Here is a 19,258-nt window from a genome sequence, read left to right on the forward strand (position 1 = left end):
GACGAAGGGCAAAGCCTGAAACTTCAGTGCTTTGTGAATTTTATCGTGCATAGCTTTAAGCATTTACGTCTTGCCTTTTTGGAGGCTTGTTACTAGAATCTCCTTTGGTTGATTTGTCTCATTCACACCTTTTGTTGAGCAATGGCAATGCTTTTTGCAAGAAGTTTCATTTTCATTTTGTGTGCAGCACGTGGCTTTGATAAAACACTGTTTCTTTGAATGTTCTAGCTGATGTCGTCATATTCACGGCACTGCTTCAAGTAGCCCCAATGATACGTAACAGCTTTGAAGAGATGTGGGCTTTCATGCAGGTGAGACGAATCCTGGGGGGTGTGGGGGGGGTGGTTCTGCTTTCAAGCACCTCTGGCTTTCTTTGAATGTCATGCCGTACCAAAACTTGGCAAAAATGTGACGATAAGCTCATCATCCACTTCTCAACAATGTTACGTAGGACCTGCTGAAGCAAATGGCAGCACAGGACATTCGGCCCAACGTCCACACATTCAATTCAATACTCACCTCACTGCGATCATATGGTGGGCTATCGCGTTCTTTGGCCATGCAGACGTTCTCGGAGATGATTGCAGTTGACATCGGTAAGTTGGTAATATCTTTAGCTGAGGTTTCGGAACTAGAAATATGGCACGTCCAATGTCAGCGCAGTCCGAAAATGGCCTTCTCTTTAGACTTTCTAGAAGATGTGAGTTTGACAGTTCTGTCCTTTTGGTTGATCTCTCTACTATCTTTATTTCTCAACCATTATTTCATAAAGCAATACTTCTGACTGAAATTCTGACTACTTTCCTGGAGTGAAAAATAAATTACTGAATTTTCACCGACTCCGTTATCTTTTATACAAAGGTGTAAAATACAGCATTGGGTAATCAGGTATGCATTTTGCGATTGCATAATTGATGTAAGTCCGTCGTTATTTTTCTTCCTCATTGTCATTGTTTGAATATTGCTCATGGAACACACCTCGCATTATCATCATTAAATAATGTACTATTGTACAGTAAACCCTTAAATATTGTGGGGGTTATGTTCCTGGAAAATGCGGTGACGGTTAAAACCAATTTCTTGTGGGAATAAGAGGGTTAAGGTCCTGAGCTTCGAGGAAAGTCTGCAGCAGACAAAAAGAAACGCATCACAATTGAGACAAGAACGGCACTGGTAAGAGCCCATACCTCCACCAGGCTGAACAATTTATGGATTGTATTCCACTGATCGGCCGGATCTGGATCCGGACCTGAACCAAAATCTATTTGGCTTGTTTAATATTATTAAAAGAATCACTTTTGTTTATCGTTTTACACTTTGGCACCATTCCATTATTAACGATGCCCAAAAACAACGAAAAGCTCATGGTAGGAGATAACCATCACAGCTCAGCTCAAAATCCACGATTGGTCGAAATATAACTAAATCGATACACAAAGAGGCTGCCGAGTATTCATATATCTTTAGCTTTAGCTGAGATATGTGGTCAAAACCATGATATTCAACCCTGCGATATTTCAGGGTTTACTGTCCTAATAACAACACAAGTGATGAATGCCTCACTGTCTCCTAGGTTTTAGGACCTTTAGGCCATCATCCATGGCTCAGAAAGTGCCTGAAAATCAAGTTTCGTTCCACTCATCGGGGGGGGGGGGTAGACAAAACCTTGATAATATGATAGTTTATATCCAAATACATGCAGATCCAAAAGTTCTCCACTCAAATAGCTGCAGTTATTGTGTATTTTCATCTTGAAAATCGATGCATTCGCCGCGCTCTCTCATTTGAATTTCCTCCACACGGATTACGTGATGCCTCGACAGCCAATAGACGCTCCCCCGTGTATTATTCACCAGGACAATGTAGCGAACGAAGAAGTGAAACGTTTTACGCCTGTAAGATGGGATAAATGGAGAGAAAGTGTCAACAAATGGCTCGTCTTAGACGGTCACGAACGACGTTTAGCCGAGAGTGCCGGCGCGGGAGGACCAACTTCGATCATGGGCCGATTGTACCCGGGGTCCCGGTGTAAAGATTTCAAGCTACCCCCCCCCCCCTTTCAAGTTACCTCCCAATAATCTGAAATCGATTTCAAGTTACCCCCGGGGTTAGCTTGAAATCGATTTCATCCCACCCCCTACGATTTCAGATTACCACCCCCCTCAAAACATTTATTTATGTCTATTTACAAAAAATAGTAATTTAATTGATATTGAAAACTAATTAGGGAAAAACCATTGACCACGTGACATCCTTTAAAGAGTTTGCAATGAATTTTGATTTTATTATGAATGATTTGATTTTAATATTATTATTAATTGAAATCAGTATTTCTCATACAGTTATAGTTTTTGCCACATTTTTATGAAATCCTTCTTCGATATAGTTGATACAAATAGACATACTGGTATATCTTTTTAACCAACTCAGACGATATTTACAATTATGGAAACAACGCAATAAAATCAATGTATAAGAAAGGCAATGAAACAGCATATTTTTAATTGACAATTTCGTTCTGGTGGTGGTGGTCGTGCGGCAGCTTAGCTGCCGGGGTTGCTCTCACTTCTTGAAGCACGACTGTGTCGCTGATGCAGCGCCCCTCTACCAGTTCACACACTGGAACTGGTACTCATTTCGCCGACCTCAGAAGGATGACAGGCTGAGTCAAACCCCCGGTGCATTAATTCAGCGGCCGACGGGGCTTGAACTCAGGACCCTAAGATCCCAAGCCGCCACCCTAACCACTACTCAGGACCCTAGGATCCCAAGCCACCACCCTAACCACTACCCAGGACCCCAGGATCCCAAGCCACCACCCTAACCACTACTCAGGACCCCAGGATCCCAAGCCACCAACCTAACCATTACTCAGGACCCTAGGATCCCAAGTCGCCACCCTAACCACTACTCAGGACCTTAGGATCCCAAATCGCCACCCTAACCACTGAGCCAACACCAGGCTACACACTCAGCCTGTCATCCTTCCGAGGTCGGCGAAATGAGTACCAGTTCCAGTGTGTGTACTGGTAGAGGGGCACTGCATCAGCGACACAGTCGTGCTTCAAGAAATGAGAGCTACCCCGGCAGCTAAGCTGCCATATGACCACAACGAAATTGTGAATTAAAAATAAGCTGTTTCATTGCCTTTCTTATAAATTGATTTTATTGCGTTGTTTCCATAACTGTAAATATCGTCTGAGTTGGTTAAAAAGATATACCAGTATGTCTATTTGGATCAACTATATCGAAGAAGGATTTCATAAAAATGTGGCAAAAACTATAACTGTATGAGAAATACTGATTTCAATTAATAATAATATTAAAACAAAATCATTCATAATAAAATCAAAATTCATTGCAAACTCTTTAAAGGATGTCACGTGGTCAATGGTTTTTCCCCAATTCGTTTTCAATATCAATTAAATTACTATTTTTTGTAAATAGACATAAATAAATGTTTTGAGGGGGGTGGTAATCTGAAATCGTAGTGGGTAGGAAGAAATCGATTTCAAGCTACCGCCGGAGGTAACTTGAAATCGATTTCAGATTATCGGGAGGTAACTTGAAAGGGGGGTAGCTTGAAATCTTTACACCGGCACTCCGGGTACAATAGGCCCATGATCGAAGTTGGTCTTCCCGCGCCGGCACTCTCGGCTAAACGTCGTACGTGACCGTCTAAGACGAGCCATTTGTTGACACTTTCTCTCCATTTATCCCATCTTTCAGGCGTAAAACGTTTCACTTCTTCGTTCACTACATTGTCCTGGTGAATAATACACGGGGGAGCGTCTATTGGCTGTCGAGGCGTCACGTGATCCGTGTGGAGGAAATTCAAATGAGAGAGCGCGGCGAATGCATCGATTTTCAAGATGAAAATACACAATAACTGCAGCTATTTGAGTGGAGAACTTTTGGATCTGCATGTATTTGGATATATACTATCATATTATCAAGGTTTTGTCTACCCCCCCCTCCCCCCGATGAGTGGAACGAAATTGCACGATACAGCTTACGGCTAATGGTCTACTTGTTTTCCAGATATGGTTACCAGAGTTTCAGTTAGTTGAGTTCCATTTCCATGTGGTTTTACAACCAAGATTGGCAGTAGGAGTAGTCCAACAAGATGGAGCATCCTGCCACTTACCTTTGAGTCGTCTTGCCTGGGTCTGATTCTCAGCCCGATGACAAACTCTGATTAATGCTTCATCGGCAAAGTGTTGCATCACAAAGTCAGTCGCCCTTCGGATAGACGTTAAGCCGGCGACCTGTCTGCAATTATTCATTGATTGGCCTATGTTTAATATCCCAAGGTGTCCTTCGACAAAACGTAGGTGGGTTGTAGCAGACACCCTTACCAGATTTCAAATGTGTGTTAACCTCAGTTGAATGTCGGGCCTGACTGGCTGATTCACAAAAGACTCGGGTCAAGAGTACATGCTCTGTGAGCTGCCCAACTTTATGCGAAAATGGCATAATGAAACATGATTAACAGTGCAACTACATTGCAACTTATTCCAGGCATGCTCAGCATCCACCATTTAATGTAATTTTTGCATCATTTTACTCTGAAATAGATTGACAAAGATTGATGTTTTGAAGTATCTATTTCAGATCTATTTATATATTTATATATATATATATATATATATATATATATATATATATATATATATATATATATATATATATATATATTTTGGTTTCCTTCAAACACATTAAGCAATGCTTTGCTTACTTGTCACAGAACAGCAAGACTCTTCTGCCATGGACCAAATTAATGCAACCTGACCCCAATGGATTTCGCCTGGGAAATTGGAGTGGACTTGACCAAAACTTCACATTGTGGAAAAGGGATATTACTGAATAATGGGGTTAATATTCGTGGATATCGATGTTGTCCAGTTTAATGTTACCATCTGAGTCCACGGCTCATGATGCCTGGAACCCAGTTTGAAATCCCATATGTATGTGTTCATTTTCCACAATATCTGTGTAATTCATGCACAATTACACTGATGTTTCCGAATTTATTTGCCCTGCGTACAGCCTCTACTATTACCTTGCTTATGTGAACCACTCAACCCGGTTTGAAAACCGTGCTGCCCTCGATGCTGCATTTCCATCTGACTTGGTAATTCCAGTTTCAACTCTCAAAGTGAGTTCGCAATCATTTTATTTCGACCCTTTCCCAAAGCATGCAGATGCACGATGGGATGAGGGCCAGTCAATAAGGTAATGAGTTGGCGTATACATTTTGAGTCAAACCGAAAGTAAAGGTGTCATTGTATGGCCAATGTAATCCTAATGATTCTTTGGTGCTCTTTGAAAGCTATAAGTTGGAAGAGGGGAAGGGAGAGGTTTCAGAAGATTAAAGAAGATGAGAAGTGAGCTTATCGCTTGGAGGCAATACACATTCAAAGCCTGGAATTGCTCAGAGACGTAGCATCTCTCGGGCCTAGCAACCCATCTTGTATCTGAGCACGGACTCGACTATCAACCCCCGGACTCGTTAGTCAAGCTCAAGGCTTGCTAAGAAAGGACTGCCCACATCCATCAAACACACCCACTAAACGGAAACACAAGGTATTCACTCGGCTCAGATAGAAGATCACATGTGAGCTGCGGGAGAATCCGGGTTGTGGCATCACGGTTTTCAACCCTGGTTGAGTGGTCCATGATCGACAGAGACGGATGGTTTAAAGTACAGCAGGAGCAGTATGTTTTGGTTTTCAACCAAGGTATAAGAGCCTTCAAATAATGTGGGGGGAAAAAACATTTTGGAATCAAAAAAACTAAATGTGTAAAGATCAAAATGGCTTGGGAGATCATATTTCCTTTTAACCTCTGTGCAGAGCCGACGCTTTTGACCTACAATTGCATCCTTTCATTCTTCTATAGACATGGTGAGTATCTTTCTCACGTCGACATTTTTATCATGCTCCTCATTGTCTCAATTGGCCTCACTGCTTCTATAAAAGCTCTTCTTTACTTCCAGGTTGTACATCTTCCTGACTTCTCTACTGCTTTACTAATCTACTCCTTGCCAGTCCTTGATTCTCAGCACTCTTACATCTTGACTTCATATTTGTCTTTTTAGTCTCAGCTCATCCCATCTGTCCCTTTCCTCTTCTCATATGCTCCTCCTTGCTAAATGGTTTTGCTCTTCTTTGCACTCGTCAATGCTGTCATCACTCCTTTGTGCCCACCATCCCTCTTTTGCTCGTCATCTTTGCTACTTCTCATTCTGCATATTGTGTTGGATAAAATTGCTCGATGAGGAGAATCGTGAAATGTATGATCTCGGTGTCTGTTAGAGGGAGACACCTAGGCACTTATACTTTGGGATAAATATGTGTCCACTATTTCTAACCTCATCACACCAATCAATGTGTATTGTTTGCCACACCAAAATACTTTTTTTCAGATCAAGGAAGCAGCAAGTCATTGAACATTCTTAAGGAAATCCTTGACAAGATTGAAAATCAAGAGTTTGACATCCTAGATGAAGACGATGGTAAGGCACGGCAATGCATACTATGTGAATGTATTATAAACTGTTGCTATTGGTATGATCAAGTTCGAGATTGATGTAAGGTGCGATGCCATACTGCAACAAAGTACATTTGGAGGACTGTTTCTGTTATTGTTTTAAGTTGATGAAAATTAATTGGTTGTTGCATTTGCATTTCATGGAGGTTACATGGTTCTAACAGTCCTTGAAGGTCCTGGAAAAATGAGAAAGTATTTTCCAGTCCTGGAAAGTCCTTGAAAACTTGTCCAAGTCCTTGAAGCTTCAGGAAAATCGAGAAAATTGTGCAAATAGAAATAATCTGCCATTATGCTGGTCGGAATTGTTAATTCTGCTGAAATAGAATGTTACCAATTTTAACTTCCCCTCGGGATTTACCAAAGCCGAGCCGAAATGGTTTCTCACACGTCATGCATAACTTATGCAAGTGTTTACAGAAACTCCCAATTAAGCAGGAAGTAGTTAGCATGCACACTGCCGATTTTTAAAGGGGCACTGCCAATTTTAATGGGAAAGGAAGAAAATTTTATAGAATGTCAAAGCTTTCCTATTTTAATTCCTTGTAGCTGAGTTACATGACTACTGGGATTGGCTCGATGCCAGATGCAGTGCTAAAAATGGCTTGACGCCCCATTCAATGCGGATCTGTGAGAAGACATTCTGTATCGGGAATATGGGGGAAAGCATGCTGAGAAGTCACGTGAGAGGCGCCAAGCACCAAAGCAAGGTGTCGCATGTCACTGCAAATGACTCATCTAATACATTACAGATTTTTTTTGGCTCCAGGACAGGTATATATACTTCAGTTGTATTTAACTTATATTTATTGTCCGTCTTCCAGAATCTAATCCAAACATTCATCGATATTGATTCTTTCTATCAAACAATTGCAGTGGCTTGGACGATTTATTTATTTTTAAAATCTATGTACAAGTGACAGTTTGGTCTTCCATGGCTGTGCGAACCATGGTTTAAAAGGAGGAAGTGTATTGTTCTTTGTGATGAAAGTCAGTGACCTAAAGAATGATGTGCTTGTTGTTGTTGTTTCAGTGAAATTCTTCCCTCTTGCCATGCGATTGGTAAGTTTTTACTCAAAAAACACACACACACACGTGGTAGTCATACTTCTTTCGTCTTTCACTGTATACCCATTTGCTTTCTTTAGAAAGTTAGTATTTTTTCAAATTTTTTTTGATCTCGTGTTTATATGATATTGTGGGTTTCGTCCTGTTGTTTTCACTTTACCGAAGTAAAGGTTGTCATTTAAACAGTGTCTTATTCAAGGCTTTCATATATCTTTTAACTATTTATTTCTGACGATTGAAGTATTTTTCAAAATATCCCTACTCGTATTTTCCTTTCCACTCTGATGCTGCCAGATTAGAGTATTGGTGAATCCCACAGTCTCGGTTTGATATTTGCTTTGATCGCTTTCACTTTGCTTCATCGTTGCAGTGCTGGGAGATGAAGGAGCTTGAACTTGCTCATCGGTTGTATCGGTTTTTCTCTCTCGGGAATAACTGGAAGTTACTACACCCCCAGAGTTCTATATTCTTTTAGTAAGTCAGGTCCCACAGCATCTCGTTCCTTTTTGCACTACTTTCGCACGATTCCATCATAAATTAGCTAAACTTAAAGAGATTCTCTAGGTTGGAGTTAAATGTAATCTGAATTGTGATTTACATGTTAGTTGCTTATCGAAGTCAATAATAAGTTGTATTTTTGCCCATTAGTGTTTTCATGTGAGAGAAATTTTGAAGATGAGGAAGCTCAGAACGTCATTTGCGTCTTGTGTATAGATCTGCCATTTTTTGAGCTTGTGTATGCATATAACGAACCTGAACGGTGCTGTGTATTGGCTTGATCTGGATGAACATATCTGCAACAATGTCATGGCATTGACATTGATTTTGTACCTAGACGACCCCTAACTAGCCGCAACCAATCCAGCCAAGCAATTTCCAGCATGGGCCCAGGAAGGATAATAGGACGGACATGTGTCGTGTATCCTTGGAGCATAGTGTGAACACTGCATAAAGTACAGAAGTGGAATGTGGAATGACATTAAGTAAATGTATAAATGGTACAGATAAACATGTTGAGGATTTCAAAACAAGTTTATTGCATATTTATAGGTACTTTCTTGGGAAGACAATTACAAAACACCAAGTTTTTTATTTCCTTGCCATGAAACTACTTTGGCAGCCACTGATGTTTTGTCTACCTGGCAATAGTGATGCACAGTTAAAAGGACACCTTTCTTGCCAATTCTCTATCCATTGTCATCACTTACAAGCTGTGTCCCTCTACACAGGACTGTATCAAAAACTTCTTTTTTGTTTCAGCGGAGAATTTTTCCAGTTGATTTGCCAGCAGGAGGACATCGACGTGGTACTCTCCTGGTACCGTGACTTCGTGCCATCGGTGAGTTCAGCGAATCAAATTGGAGGCACACACAATTACTGTGTCGCATTCTGCATCAGCAAGCCCTTATGAACATCGTAAACTTGACTCGCACAGCATGGTTACAGGGCTTGAGAGTGATAGCTTTCCGGTGAACTTCATCTGTTTCCGGTTACCCAACTGATCCTAATTTTAATCACCTTCTGGAAAAAAATTTGTTGGTGAGTTATCTTCCTTTGCCACCGGCGGCGCCTCTAAAATAGCGGCCACAATGATGACATGTTTCCATTGGTTATAGAGTTTTAATATCACCTTTGGGCAGAAAAATACTTGAAAAGTCAATGACGATTTTCGAACTTCATCACATTGTGCACAAATAGTTATTCTGTTCCGCATCAGTCATACCCGCCATGTTCCTTGAACATAGCACACTCCAAAGCCAATGTGGATTGTCGGCGATCGAGATCGATTCGGTTTATCTGTTTGGGTCATTTCGTCCTTTTCCATCATGTTTCTTAAAGTTGAAAATGACGAGTTCATCAGAATCAAAGGGGATATCCAAAATGCAAAAATTCTCGTCGGCATTTGATGTTATATGTATATACAGTGGGGAGAACAAGTATTTGATACCTTGCCGATTTTGCAGGTTTTCCCACTGACAAAGCACGGAGAGTTTTGATTGGGGTCGCCCCGACTGGGGCGGCCATCTTGAAAAAAATGTTTTTTCGCCATATCGATTTGAAATTTGGGTCACACATGTACCACCTGAAAAGGAAGAACCGTATTGATTTTGGGCGTGGCCGGATCCAAGATGGCCGACTGGGGCGGTCGTCCGGCTGACAGGCTGGGCGTCAACATTTATAGCTGTGAGTGCGATAACTCATAAACTGTTCGCCATATCGATTTGAAATTTGGGTGACACATGTACCACCTGAAAAGGAAGAACCCTATTGATTTTGGGCTTGGCCGGATCCAAGATGGCCGACTGGGGCGGTCGTCCGGCTGGCTGGCTGGGCGTCAACATTTATGGCGTCAACATTTATAGCTGTGAGTGCGATTACTCATAAACTGTTCGCCATATCGATTTGAAATTTGGGTCACACATGTACCACCTGAAAAGGAAGAACCCTATTGATTTTGGGCGCGGCCAGATCCAAGATGGCCGACCGGGGCAGCCATCTTGAAAAAAATGTTTTTTCGCCATATCGATTTGAGATTTGGGTCACACATGTACCACCTGAAAAGGGAGAACCCTATTGATTTTGGGCATGGCCAGATCCAAGATGGCCGACTGGGGCGGCCATCTTGAAAAAAATGTTTTTTGTAATAAATGGAAAACCACTTACCTGATTTCAATTATTTTTCAATGGCGGGGGATTCCCCATCTCTGATGGTATATTTTTATAATAATATAGTGCAAATTCCACTTTAAAAATTGAAAATGTATTTGGGTGCAAATCCATTGATAGATCTGTATCTGCCTGCATTTGATATGAACCCACATATGATTGATCTCCATTGAAGGAAGAAGAAAATAAAATATAAATTCCCCACCTAATGTCTTTGTTTTTTGTGGCTTGCAACCTGAAAGACAATTTTTCTTTTTGGCATAGGCCCCCGATGTTAAGAAAGACGATACAATGAATAATTTTTTGAAAGGCCACAAGGAAGTGCTCGTTGCTGTGTACATGTTATGTCTTAGTATAGATTTCTGAGTCGAACAATTTTGTTTTTAAATGGCACAGATAATGTGTTGAGGATTTTAAAACAAGTTTATTGCAGATTTATAGGTACTTTCTTGGGAAGACAATTACAAACCACCCAGTTTTTTAATAGATCTGTGAGGCTCTATGTCTGAGACAGGGGTCATTGTATGATGCCACCTGAGCTATTTAAGAAGAACGTGTTTGAAATTGAAAAATTCACAAAACTGTTGGCCCTTCTTGGCCTGTTGCGAGTATCTCATTTCCAAACATTCATTGAACGTCCCACATAGTTTAAGTTGAAGCAACAGTGAGAGCAAAATGTTGTTTGTGTCAGTGTTTCAACTGTGTCGGTCGAAGTTGATGCTTTTGGTAACTTTCGCTTTGCAGATCATACAACCGACTAGAGAAATGATGATATACCTTTTAAGAGCATTGGACATTGCCTCCTATTTGCACCTTTTGCCAAACATCTGGCAAGGTAAGTTAATGTATCATATTTGTTACGCCAAGTCTACTAGGGTAGCTTCTGTTGCTTGGATCTTATGGGTTCCTGTTCACATGTTCACGTTCGCTGCCCTTGCCCTTGGGATTTTACGATATTTCTGCCGCCGCCACTGTGCTACCACAGCACTTCTGTTTGTTTTGGTGAATCTTATCTTGTACTTGTATCTTCTAACACATTCCGAAAAAGATTTCCTGCAGCCATTAATTTCAAGAACAAAAACTTTTCTTTCCTTTTCTTTTTTTAACCACTATTCTTCTTCCCTCTTCACTATTTTTCCACTCCCGTCCACCTCCCCCAACGCTCTCTCTCAATCATAAATCTTAACAAACAGCTAAGATCTCTTGCATCACTTGCAATTCTTCATTAAGTTAACACCAATGGGTTTTTTTGTGTTCAAGTTTAACGCTTTGCTTTGGGCCTCTTGTGCTTTGTCGTTGAGCTATTTTGAACATTTGTTTCCGATTTTTCTTCCATTGTGATGCATAGCTTTTTGTTGGTGCAGACATCAAGCGTTGGGGGAATGTGCGTCAGGAGATGCTGGAGAGATTGCTCGAGCTAATGGCAAGGGATAAGCAGCCACAAGAGGTGAGAGTGAACTTGGTGGAGACAATGAAGGTGCCGAGCCATTTTACAGTGGCCAGCAAAATTATTCACCCGCCCCCCCTTCCAAAGTTTTCACAATTTGATGCCACCTGAGCTTATTTCATGATGCTTCAAATCAAACTTAATATATCGAGTCTTTACAAACTACTACAAAGAGATAAGGCTATAAAGATAAAGCTACCAAGAGAGAAAATATAAAATGTGAATAAGTTAGGTTAACAAAGAAAAATCAGATGATTCTCAGTTGCCTAAGTATTCAAACTCTGCCTAATTAACCCAAAATCACTTCAGGAACAAATTATTTGTTTGAAAGGTTACAAAATAAATATAATAGGTTTCACCTGTATGTAATCAGTGGATTAACTGAAAAATTAAGCTCCCCAACTAATCTACAGAGTTTTAAGGTGCAACTCACTCGGTCAACTAACAAGGCAAACATGAATGAAGACCAAAGACCTTTCCAAAGAAGTCAGACATAAAGTGGTGGAGAAGCACCGTTCAGGAGAGGGTTATGAGAAGATTTCATAGTCACTCATTATCCCTTTGAGTACAGTGAAATCCATCATTAAGATGCGGAAGACATAACATACCACACAGACTCTACTCAGATCAGGTCACACATCCGAACTAAACAGCTGGGAAAGCAGGAAACTGGTTTGAGATGTCACTGTAAATCCAACAATGACATTAAAAGATCTGCAAAACTCTATGTCTGAGATGGGAGTCAGTGTTCATCAATCAACAATATCCCGTTCCCTTCATAAAGCTGGCTTCTCTGGACAGGTGGGTAGAAGGAAGCCATAACTGAAAAAGACGCATCTAAAAGCTCATATGAAGTTTGAGAAAAACCATCTTGATGATACTGCAGACATTCAAATCATAATGTCTGGCGCAAGCTGAACACTGTACATCATCCAGTCAACACCATCCCTATTGTCAAGCATGGTGGTGGTAACATCATGTTATGGTGCTGCTTTTCACCAGCAGGGACTGTCAAGCTTGTCAGGATAGAAGGGACAATGGTTGGTGCAAAGTACAGTACAAGAGAATCCTTGATGAAAACCTGCTTGAATCAGCCATGAATCTGAAACTGGGTAGGAGATTCACATTTCAGCAGGACAATGATCTGAAACACAAAGCTAAAGCCACACTGGAGTGGCTGAATAACAATAAAATAAACCAATGTCACCCGCAGGATGACCCATATCTTGCCAAAAGGTGACCACGTGTGACTTCTTTAAGGTCACACTGAGGTAAACAGAGCTGCTATCCACCAGGAGCGACTCCTTGAGGAATATCTGCCTACGAGAGATTCCGATGAGAATCGTTCTACAGAGTAACCATGAAAAATATGCGTTTGCCTCATAACGTCACCAAATGATGTCATAATGTCTCAAGCTTGACATATCTAGAAAGCACTCTTCGAGGTGTTCAATTTGAGGTACTACACGATATGGTTCCTAAAACTTGAAAATTTGACCTTGGGGTCAAATATGTTTGACCTTAGGCGCTAACCATGAAGGTCAAGGCCAATCGCCACCAAAAATTAATCAGCTGAGCGCCAGACCATGAACTATATTCCCATGAAGTTTGAAGACGATCCCATCAAAATTACTCAAAAATATGGGTTTCGTCGACTCCCCTGATTTGCGACAAAGTGACCTTGACCTTCAAAATTTTATGTGCTGAAAGAGACCTCTATAGACCTCTGATATGCGAAGTTACAAAAATTTCCAATGATAACTGTGCTCTGCAGAGCGATCGATACGTGATTACAGACAAACAAAAAAAAAACATACAAGCTGACTAACATATCTTGCAAAAACTTCGTTTTGGCAAGATAATAAATGTTCTTGAGTGGCCCAGTCAAAGTCCTGACTTGAACCCAATTGAACATTTATGGCATGACTTGTAGTCCAAGAGCATTAGGGTTTAACCTGGACATTTTTGGTAACAAGCTGATTTTTTCAGGAAAGGTCCAGGAATGTGTGTGAAATAACATACTAAAAGTCCTCATGAATCCTCCTTGAGCGTTTTCCGCAATCAAAGATGGCGTCCAAAATGGCCGCCATTTCATGTTTTTCTCTTAACTTTGCAAGTAGGTTTCCCCAAAACGCACTTTAGATGTCTAAATATATGTTTTGAAGTACAAGGAACTCAATAGAATACATTATAAGAGATGTAGAAGCACACAAGTGCCAATGCCATCACATGATTGCCATCACATGATTCTGCAATTTCTATAACACATCACAATCACAGTACTCTATAGCATGTTTACATATTGATACCTGTGAAGTTAAATTACGGATGAATCAACTCATTGTGGGGTGCCAGAATGTCTGGTAGGAATTGTATTGGGCAGAGAAAATCTCGCAAGGAAACCCGAGAGGAAAATGATGATGATAGTGGCTACTCCACAGAAATTCACTGCCATGTAATATGTGACTTGAAGACTAACTTATTTTGTTATCCCTAGATGTGCACTGCACTTGTACTGTCGCAGCCTGGTAATATATTTTATCTCCTATGACAACCAGGGATGACATCTCATAGCACTTTGTATCCAATGGAAAAGGCACTTTAAAATGTCTGCTATTATTAATAATGAATGTATACTAGCATATCACAATATAGGAATGACATGACACACACAAAAAAGGAACCTTTTATACAAATACAGCATACATGTACCAATAGGAAGGAGTGTCATACACTCTCTGATTTCTATCATACTATAATTCTTTTCATCTGCATGAAACAAATAAAATGATTCAATACAATGTTTTAGGTGTAACGATAGACTACTCCACAGAAATTCCCTGTCAAGTGATATTACACAGTACTATGTAGTACATGCATGAAGACACAAATTTTGATCATGCATTTAGTCTGGGTACCAAAAATAATAGTTTTACTTCCTTAATGATAACGGAATGTTTCAAATAGAACTCACCTCATCGTAGACATCAACTGCATCTTGTTGGTAAAAAAAGGTTAGCACCAAGTTTTCAATTTCCGAGCTTTAGGTGACGAAAATGGACCATATGGCAAATTTATGTCGCCCTGTCTGTTTAGCATCAAACTGATGGTACAATGTTTCCCTCGTAATGTCATAAGCGATTAAGGGCACACTTCTAGACTTTAACATTCAAATTGATTTGAATACTGTATGCACAGCAACCACATTTGTAATTGAAATGTTTGTTGAATATTTTCAGGATGAAATATCACAGTTAATTAATTAATGATAAATATTTAAACAATTTTGAGATAAAATTGTTAATGACGGCCATTTTGGACACCATTTTGGATTTTTGGAAGAGCTCAAACAGTTTTATTGGTACTTGCGTGCTTCAGCATCTCTTAAGATGTATTCTAATGAGTTCCTCATACTTCAAAACATATATGTAGACATTTAAAGTGTGTTTTGGGGAAACCTGCTTGCAAAGTTATGAGAAAAACAGAAGAGGCGGCCATTTTGGACGCCATCTTGGATTGCGGAAAACGCTCAAGGAGGATTTATGAGGACTTTTAGTATGTTATTCTAGACATATTCCTGGACCTATCCTGAAAAAAATCAGCTTGTTACCAAAAATGTCCAGGTTAGGGCCTATTTTGACCTAATGCTCTTGGACTATTGGAGATTGCAATCCATTGTAGATCCCCATCAAACTTTGCAGAACTCGAGCAATTTTCATGTGCAGAATGGGTAAAGATTTCACCATCGAACTGTGTAAAGCTGATAGAGAACTACCCAAAAATACTTGCAGCAGTCATTGCTGAAAACGGTGCTTCCACCAAGTACTGACCGAAGGGACTGCATACTTTTGCAACCAGTGAATTTTGATTTGTCCATATTCTTTTTGCAGGTATTCCTGACATGTAACCTCCTTAAACGATTACAGTGGTTAGTTTGATCTCTTCAGTTATGAATAAAAAAATAAGTTCTTTTGGAGAAATTGTTTCTGTGTAATTAATCTAAATGTGCCATTATTGATAGGGAGTGAATACTTTTGCAGGCCACTGTATTTTGGCCTTCCTGTCTCACACATGTATTCGATAAATTGTCATTCTTTAGGCATGATACAGATGACTGATTTTATTTGGAGTTGGAAAAAGAACAACTGATTGATCCTTTGGTATGCCAATAATACCAATCGCTCTATCCTCATTCCGCCTACTACTTCAATCCCTTTAACACACAAATTGATAAATAAAATGATGGCAATTCTGTGGTTTTGGTTGTTGTTTTGGCACCTGGTTGCTGCAAACCACCCAAAGTGCAATCCCCATTCAAGAATTTTCCTTTAATTCCATTGTAATTTACACATTTTTGGATCAACTTGCTGCCATTCAGGTCTGATAATACGCATGGTCGGTTTTTTTTCGCCGCTAAAGGCGCTTCAACGCATTCCCATTATTGCAGTTGCAGGTCGTCTTCGCAGAATGCGCGAGGGAAATTCGTACATACGTGACAGGAAGCTTGCAGAATGCCATCCGAATCCCACTGGCCTGGCAAGGATCCATGCCTGAGCACCTTGCTCTTCTTCTGCTCCGTGCTGGCAGCATCAATGAGGCCTGGTAACGACCACTGGAGTTAACACAATTCCCACACTTTTGGTGGATGTAACATGTATTGTTGCTGAAATAGTGTGCCATTGCTTCTTTTTCTCTCTCTATCTCTATCTCTATCTCTATCTCTATCTCTATCTCTATCTCTATCTCTATCTCTATCTCTATCTCTATCTCTATCTCTATCTCTATCTCTATCTCTATCTCTATCTCTCTCTCTCTCTCTCTCTCTCTCTCTCTCTCTCTCTCTTTCTCTTTCTCTTTCTCTCTCTCTCTCTCTCTCTCTCTCTCTCTCTCTCTCTCGCTTTCTCCTTTCTCGCTCTCTTTCTCGCGCTCTTTCTCGCTCTCTTTCTCGCTCTCTTTCTCGCGCTCTTTCTCGCGCTCTTTCTCGCGCTCTTTCTCGCGCTCTTTCTCGCGCTCTTTCTCGCGCTCTTTCTCGCGCTCTTTCTCGCGCTCTTTCTCGCGCTCTTTCTCGCGCTCTTTCTCGCGCTCTTTCTCGCGCTCTTTCTCGCGCTCTTTCTCGCGCTCTTTCTCGCGCTCTCTCTCTCTCTCTCTCTCTCTCTCTCTCTCTCTCTCTCTCTCTCTCTCTCTCTCTCTCTCTCTCTCTCTCTCTCTCTCTCTCTCTCTCTCTCTCTCTCTCCTTCCCCCTCTCTCTCTTCCCCCCTCTCTCTCTTCCCCCTCTCTCTCTTCCCCCCTCTCTCTCCTTCCCCCTCTCTCTCCCCTCTCTCTCTCCCCCTCTCTCTCCCCCTCTCTCTTCCCCTCTCTCTCTTTCCCCCTCTCTCTCTCTCTCTCTCTTCCCCCCTCTCTCTCTTCCCCCTCTCTCTCTCTCTTTCTCTCTCTCTCTCTTTCCCCCTCTCTCTGTTTCCGTCTCTCTCTTTTCCTCTCTTTCTCTTTCCGTCTCTTTCTCTTTCCCTCTCGCTCTCCCCCTTTCTCTCGCTCTCCCCCTTTCTCTCGCTCTCCCCCTTTCTCTCGCTCTCCCCCTTTCTCTCGCTCTCCCCCTTTCTCTCGCTCTCCCCTTTCTCTCGCTCTCCCCCTTTCTCTCGCTCTCCCCCTTTCTCTCGCTCTCCCCCTTTCTCTCGCTCTCCCCCTTTCTCTCGCTCTCCCCCTTTCTCTCGCTCTCCCCCTTTCTCTCGCTCTCTCCCTTTCTCTCGCTCTCCCCCTTTCTCTCGCTCTCCCCCTTTCTCTCGCTCTCCCCTTTCTCTCGCTCTCCCCCTTTCTCTCGCTCTCCCCCTTTCTCTCGCTCTCCCCCTTTCTCTCGCTCTCCCCCTTTCTCTCGCTCTCCCCCTTTCTCTCGCTCTCCCCCTTTCTCTCGCTCTCCCCCTTTCTCTCGCTCTCCCCCTTTCTCTCGCTCTCCCCTTTCTCTCGCTCTCCCTTTCTCTCGCTCTCTCCCCTTTCTCTCGCTCTCTCCCTTTCTCTCGCTCTCCCCTTTCTCTCGCTCTCCCTTTCTCTCGCTCTCCCCCTTTCTCTCGCTCTCCCCCTTTCTCTCGCTCTCCCCTTTCTCTCGCTCTCCTCCCCTTTCTCTCGCTCTCCCCTTTCTCTCGCTCTCCCCCTTTCTCTCGCTCTCACCCTTTCTCTCGCTCTCACCCTTTCTCTCGCTCTCACCCTTTCTCTCGCTCTCACCCTTTCTCTCGCTCTCACCCTTTCTCTCGCTCTCACCCTTTCTCTCGCTCTCACCCTTTCTCTCGCTCTCACCCTTTCTCTCGCTCTCACCCTTTCTCTCGCTCTCACCCTTTCTCTCGCTCTCACCCTTTCTCTCGCTCTCACCCTTTCTCTCGCTCTCGCTCTCACCCTTTCTCTCGCTCTCACCCTTTCTCTCGCTCTCACCCTTTCTCTCGCTCTCACCCTTTCTCTCGCTCTCACCCTTTCTCTCGCTCTCACCCTTTCTCTCGCTCTCACCCTTTCTCTCGCTCTCACCCTTTCTCTCGCTCTCACTCTTTCTCTCACTCTCACTCTTTCTCTCACTCTCATTCTCTCTTTTGGACAGGGAGGCCCTGCAGCTCTGCAAGACATACAACCTTGTACCAAGGTAAGCTTATCTGCAGCATTTAATTGACTTACAAATGTTTCTGCAGTTTTGTTTTATGTGAAGGCTTGTATAATAACAAAAAAGATGAGTTTACAACGACAAGAGATAATAACATCCCATGTTCAAATCTTGCATGCTCTACTGGTTTGTCCATGGTCTACTAATGTCATTGTGATTCATGTCAAATCAAGGAGCATATGGAGATATTTTTTTCCCTGTTTATTCTGAATGATTAACGAAATAGTCATATTTCGATGGACGCCAAGGGTTGTAAAGCTTCAAGAACGTCTTTGGACACCTGGGAAATGTCAGAGATAGTTTTGATGATACCAAGGAACAAGGAACAAAGAAATCCAATACAGGTGGAGGCCATTCAGCCCATCATGCTTGTGTGAATACCACACGAAGCCATCTACACTAGATCCAAGGAAGAAAATGCAAAAAAAAAAAAATGTTTGTTTGGTTTTTTTTGTAGTCTTTTTTTAAAAAAAAATTTATTAAGTTTTTTTAGTAGTTTTTATTTGTAATTTTATTATTTTTATTTTTTAGTTTAGTTTTTTTTCCTTTTCTTCCCCTCAGGAAGGGGACATGGGTTTGGTTAAAAACACACGTCAACCACACAACCCCCCTTAACAAGACTGCACTAACAAGACTCCGTACACAATCACCCATCAATACTCAAACTACCTAAAAGTCTTATCTACATCCCCATACCCCTCTATCTCCATAACTTCCAGGTACCTATCTGATTCTAATTTAAACTTATCTAATTTTTCTGCTGCCACTACCTTTCCAAGGAGACCATTCCATGCATTAACTACTCTCTGAGTGAAAGTCCCCTGCCTTACTACTGTCTTAACTCTCCTCTTTTGTACTCTCAAGCTATGGCCCCTGGTTCTATCACTGTC

At 41.6% G+C, this 19,258-nt stretch overlaps 1 protein-coding gene across 1 annotated transcript in view; it reads left to right on the plus strand.

Moving 5' to 3' along the window:
* PTCD3 (pentatricopeptide repeat domain 3) overlaps nt 1–18,453 on the plus strand; it is a 57,333-nt gene extending 38,880 nt beyond the window's left edge. Inside the window, exons 12-22 of the mRNA XM_085863051.1 lie at nt 229–311; nt 452–596; nt 5,856–5,906; nt 6,428–6,517; nt 7,583–7,611; nt 7,988–8,091; nt 8,878–8,956; nt 11,029–11,119; nt 11,649–11,731; nt 16,179–16,333; nt 18,309–18,453. Coding sequence (XP_085719177.1) covers nt 229–311; nt 452–596; nt 5,856–5,906; nt 6,428–6,517; nt 7,583–7,611; nt 7,988–8,091; nt 8,878–8,956; nt 11,029–11,119; nt 11,649–11,731; nt 16,179–16,333; nt 18,309–18,354 — 956 coding nt within the window. The 3' untranslated portion in view covers nt 18,355–18,453. The remainder of the gene's footprint in view (nt 1–228; nt 312–451; nt 597–5,855; nt 5,907–6,427; nt 6,518–7,582; nt 7,612–7,987; nt 8,092–8,877; nt 8,957–11,028; nt 11,120–11,648; nt 11,732–16,178; nt 16,334–18,308) is intronic.
* Nucleotides 18,454–19,258: the final 805 nt, after the last annotated feature.

The sequence above is a fragment of the Eptatretus burgeri genome, chromosome 17, assembly GCF_056783735.1.
Source record: "Eptatretus burgeri isolate ZD-2024b chromosome 17, Ebu_testis_v1, whole genome shotgun sequence".
In the NCBI taxonomy this organism is placed as follows: domain Eukaryota; kingdom Metazoa; phylum Chordata; class Myxini; order Myxiniformes; family Myxinidae; genus Eptatretus; species Eptatretus burgeri.